Source organism: Morone saxatilis, unplaced genomic scaffold (assembly GCF_004916995.1).
Source record: "Morone saxatilis isolate NCDOM2014 unplaced genomic scaffold, NCSU_SB_2.0 Contig10, whole genome shotgun sequence".
In the NCBI taxonomy this organism is placed as follows: Eukaryota; Metazoa; Chordata; class Actinopteri; family Moronidae; genus Morone; species Morone saxatilis.
Genome location: NW_023339652.1, coordinates 17,854,541 through 17,864,677, shown reverse-complemented (window position 1 = coordinate 17,864,677; position 10,137 = coordinate 17,854,541). Strand labels below are relative to the sequence as shown.

The window sequence follows — 10,137 nt, the reverse complement described above, 5'->3', positions numbered from 1 at the left end:
TGTGTTGCTAACTAGCTTATGGACTATGGACATATTTTCTTGCGTTTGAATGAGCCAGCAGGGAAAAAAAGTGAAAGAGCGAAGAGAAAAGAGTAAAGGACAAGAGGAGGAGAGATGATAAGGAGAGTTAGAAGTATGCTATTCTATCATTTAAGTTTTGAGTAGCACATTTATTTGGCATTGTAGGGCTTCCTTGACTTACGGAGATTATGGAGGGATTTCAGCTAATTACTAGCATTACTATTCTTAAGGCTGCAGTAGGTATCTTTTTTATAGAAGTAACTTTCAGTCGTATTTACTAAAACCTTCACTATGTCCTGACAGTAGAACATGATACAGATAATCTGTGAAAGAATCAGGTTCCTCTGGCTCCTAATGGCATTTGGAAAAATCCGGATGAAAACAATCAGAGCCAAGAAAGATACTTGATTGTTGAGTCTCATTCCCAGGTCATCATATACTGACTCAACAATCAACTATCTTCAACCCATCAGGAACCTGATTCTTTCACAAATTATCTGTCTCATGTACTACTGTCAGGATATAGTAAAAGTTTCAGACAATATTACAAAAAGTTACTTTTATAAAAAAGATACCTACTGCAGCCTTAAGATTAGTAATGCTCTTTAAGCCAAAGTTTAAGTGGTAACAATTTTGCCTCTTTTTTATGTGGTAGGAGTGCAAAGTTGTCATCCTCAACATTTGATGTAGACAGTTGCTCTACAGGAGGATTATCCTCCTGGGAAACTATCATGTTTTATAGTATCCATGCGGTGTGTGTCTGCTTTCACCTCCTTCTTGCAGGTCCTGCAGAGGCCAGAGCACGGAGTAAGCCAGCTGGCCCTTTACGTAGAAGAAGGGAGCCATCCCACAGCTGGGCTGGTCAGAGTGCTGCACCTGGGAGCCAAACTCATCCATGACGTACCACACCGGAACCTTCTCTTCCGCAGACTGCACAAGAAAGGAGGAGAAGAGTGAAGATGAGGACAGAGAGATGGCTGAGACTACATCCACACTGTTGTGTTTACAACTGCTAAATTTAGCGGATACTTTTGTCCAAAGTGACTTACATACAAGTGTACAACCTCCATAGGAACAAGAGCGCCGATGCACTAAACTGTGTTGCCATGTTTTCAAAGTCTACAGTTATGAGGTGCAAGTGGAAGCAGAAAACTGTTTTAGAAAATCACAGACATGGATCACACATATCTGCTCGCCAATGTTAAAGGTCCAATAGTCTTGGTTTGAAATCCTAACGGCCATCTGATTGGTCAGGTCAGGTCAGGTCCTCAGATATGTCGAAACTAGCAACCCACTCCACCTCATCCCTGTTGATGCACATTCCGGTGGGGTGTTTTTTTTTGCTTTTTCTGAACTCAATCATGATTTCTTTTGGGGGTTTTTGTGTTGAGGTTGTTGTCTTTACACCACGCAGACAGTGTCTGTAGGCTGTTTACATTTTTAATTAAGGTATCGGAGCTGTGGGTGGAAGTGCAGTAATAGGTGAAAACAGAATAGAGCAGGCCGAAGACACAGCCCTGGGGGACGACAGCGTTGACAATGACAGTAGTCCAATTATCTTTCCCAGTGTATTTGCAAAATAATGTGTGCTGGGGTCTGTTGATTAGAAAGTCCTTGATCCAGAGACAGACAGGAGTTTCTAGACCTAAAGTGTGCAGTTTGTTGATCAGTCTGTTTGGGTTGTGTTACGTTGATTGTCGAGCTGTAGTCAACAAACAACATCCTGGTGGGTGAGGGCTGTGTGTAGCGCTAATGTCTGTGGATCATTCAGGCTTGTGACTGCTGAGGTCTTGGGTACAGGAATGATGGTGGTGGTTTTCAGACAGGACTGTGGCTTGTTGTAGTGACAGGTTTTCTATTTGATCTTATTCATTTTATTGTTTTTACTTCCTCTGTGCATATTTCCGTTGGCCTTATACTCATTTTATCTGCCTTGCCTTCTAACATTGTCAAGGAAGTTGCTATATAAATAAAGTTTATTATTATTTTTAATTATTATGTACAAAAGGGGCTTTAGGGACACACCATGGCAGCACCTCAACAGAAGGAGGTATGGCTTCAAGTCAGAATGAGAGATCATGTTTAACGCTGACGTACCCCCTGGGAGAGGTGATATGTCTGGTTGTACTTCCACATGCGCTCCATCACCAGCTCCACCACATCCGGGTCAGGGGCCTCACCGTGGAAATCAACCCCCATGAGGGTGGCCATTCTGGGTAGCAGGCCGGGTACCTGCTCCAGCTGCTGACGGGCGTGATCTACGCGGTACGTCCAGGCGTGATCCACCAGGAAAACACTGCAGGCAGCACAGGAGGAAAATCTATAACAATTATGGAGCTCCAGTGTTCAAAATTATTAATGAAAAAAATAAGAAAAATAATCGTTTTATATTACATTTTTATATTAATAGCATTTTACCCAACAACACTTTTCAGTGATGTAGTCAATGTTACCTTTCAGCCAATCACATGAACCTCATTATTTTCAGTGATGAAAGTTAATGATGAAACATTTCATAATAACAAATGAGTAGAGTTTTAATATTTTCTTCAATTTTTTTTATTCAAATTGTTGCTTGATTTATACATTCTACTCAATTTATAAATATGTTCATTTATTTCATAATGTCTTTTGTATTTATAGAATACTGAACATTATCAGAAGATTCTGCTAAATCTTTCTGTCAAGGGTTTGTTTGGGCCTCTGGCGCCCTCACCTGGTCGGCTCTGCTGCTTGCAGCCCGCTCTCCCGGGTCACAACCACTTTACAGCTGATCACTGCTCCAGGATTGTCTCTTTTTTTCTCCTCTTCCTCATTCTGTTCATTTTCCTCGTCGTTTTCTTCTTGGAACTGCATGATTCCGAAAACTTCACCAGCATCATAAATCTATGACACATAAAAAGCAAAAACAAAGCACGAGCCTATTTTCTAATGTTATCACCAGACTCCATTGGATAATTTGATAATTTAAAGTTTCCTTGCGTGTCATCTTTAGCACACAGCGCCAACAAGACTGCTTTAACGTGTTTAATAGATTATTAGAAACACCTTTCAGAACGGCAAAGATCAAATACCATAAGCAGCACTTGTTTAAAAAATCAAAGCTCCTTCCCCTCCAATTATCACAGTTCACATACAGAGCATGCATACACGAAAGTGGGCGTGTGAACAAACTGTAAAGCTCGAAATTTGATTGAAACTCACCTAAATTTTCATTGAAAACTGCCTAAATTGTATGCCGAATTTACCTCGGGAACATATACGTTTGGTACAGTTTTTGAGCCATGCTCTATCCCCTGTATGCATTTGCAAACAATGAAGAAAAATGAAACCAACCATTGTTTTTAGGCGAGTTTGGCATAAGCCCCTCTCTCGTGGCAGAACGCGACGAAGAGTACGAAGAGTTACATGCGATATTAGCAGACGTTACCGGTCTGTTAACATAAGCTACGGTCGTGTTTATTTCAAATAAAGGGGTTTTTCATTTTTCATAACTTGCTAATAGTCTCGTTTTAATACAAACCCACGTCTGTTCAGTAGAAAACACCGACGATAAAATGTTTATGTATTTTTCTGTCTCCACGACTGGCCTCTGACTCTATAGCACTGTAACATGTGTGACACCGCGCTTGGACAGTTAGCAGCAGACAGACCTCGCTGGTGATTTTGTGGTGGAGGCTCCTCCAGTAGATTGGGGGTATCCCTGAGGACTGCAGGGCCCCGGCGTGCAGGGCCACAAACACCGTGAACTCCTCGTCCCCGTCTCCATTTATCGTTATAGAGTTTGTTGACATTATTATGGCGAGACAGCGCTCACGTGGAGGCGGATTGATCAAAACCGGAAGAATGAGTTTGACAGCGCGGTGCATTGTGGGAAAGTGTTAAAGAGCTCCATTCACTCCTGAAGAAAACTCTTTTACCTCACCACATTTCAAACAGAAATACTTTTGCTCCACCACATTTGAATGATTACTGAGTAACTTTGTAGATTTAGCATTTACACTGCACACACTGCAAAACGAGTAATTTTTGTCCATCATTTGTCTTAAAATATTTATTATTTTTAATCCAGTGAGATGATTTCGACGTATTTGAATAAAAGTTAGCTGGTTTTATGAAATTTTGGAATAAGTTGGTATTATTCTTGATTCAAAAGCAGAAGCCCCTTATACACTGAATTCTAAAAAGTTTAAAAAAAAAAGTTGATTTCTGTCAGAAACAGATCTGAAATAATTTTACTAAATTGGCATTGTTTGACTTATTCTAAGAAAAAAAGACTTTTGAGAACAAATAACTTGTAATTACACCTAGTAAGATGGATTTTCAATGGTTAAAATCAGCTCCACATTGACCAGCTCACATTGAAATGCTGCTAAATTGTTAATGTATAGGTGGTAATAATATGATATACAGTATGAAAACACAATAAAGGGGTCTGTAATGCAGATAACTATTATACATAGTAAATGAACTGAAATGGATTGTTTTGTTAACTGCTGTTTCTATTGTCAAGAATCATTGACATATTATAGTACGATATTAGACAGAAAAAAAGGCAGTAGGCTTTAGATCCAGTTTTGCTTTTAAAAAAAGGCAGTAAATATGCACTCTTCTCCTTTTTTAATCTCTGAACCATGCAAATTATGATTTATTCTGAAATATATGAGATTAATAAATAGACACTAATACCAGACTCCTCTACCACACATCCAGAGGTTTTTATGTATGTGTGGTGTTCTGTGTGTAAAGTTAGAATAAAGCTACAATATAACAGACTTTTTCTGGATTATGGAGTGTACTCAAAACATACAATACAAACTAGATAAAATACAGTCAGTGGTGTAATACATTTCATTTTAATTCAAATAAATAAAACAATCAAGAGCTACATCCAAACTTAGCATTAAAATGTGAAATGTAAGAGGGTATGGACAAACTTTATAAATACACTCACAAAGCTTATTGCTGGCAAGCCTCGAACACAGCAAATGAAAAGTTAATTAAATAACATACAGAACATGTAGGAGTCAATAAACAAAGGTTAAATTCAATGAAACTCTTTGATAAAAAATCTTCATCATGTGCGTCATGAGCAGCTTACTGTATTTTCACTACAGTGTCCACTCCTGGCATCTCTAACGTACTACAAAGAAGTTTTTATCTGGTCGGATACCCATTGAAATCAATGAAACACTACCGCCTTTGTCCACAGGCGCCGCAGGAATCAACACAAAATGACAGCTCCTTGTAGGGCCTTTAAGCATGATTAGTTGTTATTAAGCACTATAATGTGCTTTAGATGCCTTCATAGTTATGTTTAGGCAGCTCAGGTCGCTTTCACACTTTGTGTTTTTTTCTCTGGACCTCATAAGTCATGAGTAATGACAAACAGGTAGAAAGATACAGGGTTTCTGCAGGGTTTAACAGGTTCAGTTTAAGACTTTGAGACATTTCTAAGAGTATTCAGAATGCAATTTAAGACCTATTTTGAGAAGGGATAAACTGATTATCAGCCTGGCCAATTATCGGATCCAATATGCCGTATTTTTCTGATTATTGGAATAGTTTTTTTTTTTTTCCATTTGCTGATACATAAATCAGATACCATTTTGTCCTTTCTGATAGCAATTCCAATAACTGAACTTTGCATATCGGCTGATACCAGTACCAATCTGATATAGCTGTGTTAAAAAATTCATTTTTAACATACCACTAAGCCTGCATGATTGTTATCATTGTTGAATGTCGCAGCTGGTAAAGGTGGAGCTAATTTTGATTACTTTACATTACTTAATCTATACTATTAGTAAACATAATTTACTAGTTGATCTATATTTTGCATTATTAATGTGAATCTGCAACTAGTAACTAAAGGTATAAAAACAAATGTAGTGGGGTAAAAGGCACAAATATTTGCCTCCAAAATGAAGTATAAAGTAGCACAAAATGGAAATACTCAAGTAAAGCGCAAGTACATCAAAGCTGCACTTGTACATAGTACTTGAGTGAATGTACTTATGAAGGTTAGGTTATTCTATATTTTGAGTTATTCTAAGATATTCCATTTTATTGCAAATGTATATCAGTGGTTTCCTTGATTACTAATAATCAGTATCTGTATCAAAAAATCAGTATTGGTTCCATCTTGGTTTCATTTTGTAGTTGTTACAGCATGATTAATATGAACCTTTCTCAAAAACACATTTCAAAGCGAGAATGACAAATAAAACTTAATGTAAGTAAAGTTAATCTAATCATTTTTAAAGACCTCTCAAAATCATATTTAAGTCATTTAGATAATTGGATTTTAGACTTTTTAAGACTCTGCAGTCTTACCGTATTATTCGTAGACAGGTCTGTGGTGTTAGGCCTGTATCAATTTTGCTCCAACAGTAGGTTAGTTAATGCAACTTAGATGGTTTCACAACAAAAAGTTTAGACATAAAGCTAGCCAACACTGAACTAAGAGTTGTGTTTCCATGGTAACAATCCGTGGCACCTGATAACCAGTGGCACCAAAAGACAAAAAAGAAGAAAACATGGCTCATAATTTTTTTTTTGGCTTTTTAACAATGTTGGGGAGCGAGTAATGAGAAAGGAATGTCGTTTTTAGAGATCTTGAGGAATTTTTCAACCCGTTGGAAACCTTGAACTTTTTTCTGCGCAAGAAAATGATCCTGAGCCTGACTGACCAGATAGCACAAGTTGTGAGCCCTGCCACATTAAGACGACATTTTATACTACTGTAAGTTTTTTTTTTTTTAGAAAGTCTTAATTACCCAGAATTCCTGACAAATGAGTCCAATTGAAGTTGATCTAAAGTCTGACTAGTTTAATCTAAGCCACAGTCAAAGTTTATCCTTGTGAAACCAGACCTTGTTCGAACTGATTTTCCCTTTCTGATTGCTTCTTTGATAGTTCACGATCAGGAGGCGTTTTAATAGATCACACATCTGCTATCACAAAATAATGTCTGTTCTGCTTTCACACCATAAACAAACCGCATCAGAGTCTGGGTGGAACCGCTGGAAGCCTGTTCGTTCTGTACCAGAGTTTGACAGACAGAACTCCACCACCACTAAACCAACCAAACTAAAGTGTGTTTGAACTGAAGCAAGCAGTTTACAGTAGATATGTGTAAAAGCACCCTTGGTACCAATTTAGAATTGCATCTGAATGAAGTTGGGCAAAAAACAATTTAAAAAAGAATGGTCAAAATCAATGCAGTAGTGTATGAGATAAGAAGTCTTTCACGCTTCAAAAATCCTGAATCCTACACTTCCCATGATGCAACCTGATAGCGTCTCTTAAACAGCACACTCACCAGTTGATACTAATAAATTGGTGAAATGCCTCTTGAGAAAATGGTCTTAGGTAAATATTTAAAAAGTCAACCCGGTGAACTGGTCTCCAGTCCAAGTCCTGTGCTTGGTGAGATCCACCACACACCTTATCACTCCGCGAATGGAAATGATATTATCTTTACACACAATTTCGTTACTTTCTCTTGTGGCTGTTTTCAGGCCTCAGGAAGTTGGTGTCACTTCCTAAAATCCACCACTGAGCCTCTCATGGACATTCTTTGAATATGGCTTCACCTTTACATCTTCAGGAAACATTCTTTGGCATTGCTCCACATTTGTATTCCCTGCAGGGAGAGAGAGGAAAGACTTTTATCATGAACATGGCCACTACAGTAATGTCCTGGACCATTCAGGCAGCTCATGTGTCGCTCTCTACCTTTTTGCACATGCTGATTTGCATGACGGCGTAGTTGATGAGCGCTTCCCGCAGATCTTTGTCTTTCTGCTCCTTGAACCGCTGCATGTCCACCAACGCCTTCTCCACATGCTCTCTGCAGTAGCACAGGTCAAATGAAGCACACACACACACAATTGGCGAAGACATTATCTATTAAGGATAGACCGATTGTCGGCCTGGCTGATTATCGAATCTGATATTCAGCATTTTTCAGATAATAAAAAACAGAATGATGGAATCATAATAATTTATTTATTTATATTTTGTTTATATTTTAATAATGTGAACCTGCAAAGTAACTACTAACTTAAGTTCTCAAATACTGTAGTGGATTATACAGTTCAATATTTGCCTCCAAAATGTAGTGGAGTAAAAGTATGAAGTAGCATAAAATGGAAATACTCAATTAAAGTATCTGAACATTGTACTTACTGCAGGCTGAACCAGTATTTGAGTAAGTGTACTTACAGTAAAACTGTTAATAATAGCCCATGCATTTATTTGCTTTAATCACTGAACTCCCCCTGCCTTTATTTGGGACAGGCGTCCATTTGGGACAGGTGTTTAATTCATTTAGCACAAAACTAAACTAAACTCTAACTGCTGCTTCTCTTGAGATTTTGTTCAGCAAATTTGACAACTAACAACTTGCTCAAGCGGGCGACCCGGTGGGTTTTAAGAGGTTTTATACATTGAGATCATTTCTATAAAATCCAGACCAGGCCTCTATTGGAGACCTGTGTTTATTTGTCAAAACGTGTAGCCACATCAGGCTTTTAAATGAGACCTGCGTCTATTAGGGGCCATGCTTTTATTGGAAGTTTTACGGTAGTTAAACTCAACCACCGGTTATTCAAGATTTGCACACTTGAATTTTACTGCAAATGTATATCGGTTCCAAATATCTGTTATCATTTTCCTTGATTACAAATAATCAATGTCTGTATTGGCCTTAGAAAAGACATTGGTCGATACAGGTCCTCTTTTTGAATTTCCCTCTGACCCCTCCACAAGTTTAAAGAGATCTTTTTCACACACACACACACACGTCTCATCAGTTTTTAACACAATTCTGACATGACTGTTCACAATGGTGTCACACTGCAAAAAAAATCAGGCCTGTATCTGATATGGACCACATATAAAAGGGACACAAATCAGAACTGAAAAGATCAGATTCCATGTGATTTATGCTGTTCACACTGTCATGAAAAAATCCAATCTGGGTCACTTTAGCCTGCAGTCTGAATGTGGCGATAGATGGGAGGGAATTTGCGAGCCTGTGAATTTGAAATATGATCAAAAGGGCCAAAAAGCACCTCAATTTAAAAAAACAATCTGGCTATCTTTTGATGTGTCAGGATTCAGAGGGCAGGACATGTGATCTTCTGCTAACCTTCCACACACAATGTGCAAGCATTAGGCAGTGTCTGTGACTCACTCGCACTCGACTGTTTTCTCCTTGACCGTCTCTTCACCCTCTACTATTAGCTCCTCCAGCAGCTTCAGTCTCGCCTCCCTCTGTTCGGGTGCCTCTTGGCCAAACAGCTTGTTCGTCATGCCTTTGAAGGAGAACGTCCGCACGATCTGAGGAAGGCGTGAACACGTGTAAGTTCGGAAGCTGTTGACGATCTAGAGTCCTCCTCATAGGTCTTACCTTGATTTGACATTACAGAGTTAGCCATCACTGCTCAAGAATAGTAACATGAGTATAGTGTACCCCTGTAGCCAGCTCCTCACGCTGCTGCTTCTTAGAGATGAGGTCCTGGGAGGCCATCTCAAGCTCAAACTGGGTCAGCTCATGTTTCCTGCACACCGCCCTGCCAAAGCAGAGTGCAAACATGATATCATTATCTGCTCTTATGCTCTAATACAGTGTTTGTTAGTTGTTTGTGAGTTGGTGGGCCGATGGTGATTTTGGGCCAGGCATAATTCCTTGGATGTAATGTAAGTTGAGAGAGTTTTCTATATGTTCCCTATGTGTTTATATGTGTTTATGGGAAGAGAGTGTTCATGAAATTTAGAGTACGTTATTCATTGTCAGTGGCAGTGTTAGGCAATAGCTCCAGTAGGTGTCAGTGTCGCTACGTGAGCAGTGTATTGCCCAGGGAGAGTCACAGGGAAGTCTCGCGTGACAAAGTGAGATAACGACAATCTCTGTGTACAAGATGGAAGCAGAAAAACGCTGTGTAGCGATTGTCAACCTAAAGTTATATTTTTGCATGTTGCAGGTAAACTGGGGATGCTACTGGCTAGGACAATGTTTACACTGTACTTCGTTAGCACTGTGTTAGGTTTTATAATTGTTATTAGCGACTGTATAAACTGTATGTGTAGGCCTGTCACGATAACAAA

The 10,137-nt window shown here is 38.9% G+C and overlaps 2 protein-coding genes across 2 annotated transcripts in view; both read right to left on the bottom strand.

Moving 5' to 3' along the window:
• Positions 1 to 750: 750 nt before the first annotated feature.
• LOC118342612 (tubulin--tyrosine ligase-like protein 12) lies at positions 751 to 3,872 on the bottom strand. Its single transcript, XM_035681217.1, has 4 exons — positions 3,675 to 3,872; positions 2,738 to 2,907; positions 2,119 to 2,317; positions 751 to 951 (listed from the first exon to the last, which is right to left on the bottom strand). Exons 1-4 carry the CDS (start codon positions 3,813 to 3,815, stop codon positions 751 to 753), a joined length of 711 nt encoding a protein of 236 aa, XP_035537110.1. The 5' UTR covers positions 3,816 to 3,872.
• Positions 3,873 to 4,856: 984 nt separating this feature from the next.
• LOC118341375 (sorting nexin-4-like) overlaps positions 4,857 to 10,137 on the bottom strand; it is a 12,824-nt gene continuing 7,543 nt past the window's right edge. The window contains exons 11-14 of the mRNA XM_035679625.1: positions 9,503 to 9,602; positions 9,224 to 9,369; positions 7,762 to 7,876; positions 4,857 to 7,669 (exon numbers count right to left, since the gene is read on the bottom strand). Coding sequence (XP_035535518.1) covers positions 7,622 to 7,669; positions 7,762 to 7,876; positions 9,224 to 9,369; positions 9,503 to 9,602 — 409 coding nt within the window. The 3' untranslated portion in view covers positions 4,857 to 7,621. The remainder of the gene's footprint in view (positions 7,670 to 7,761; positions 7,877 to 9,223; positions 9,370 to 9,502; positions 9,603 to 10,137) is intronic.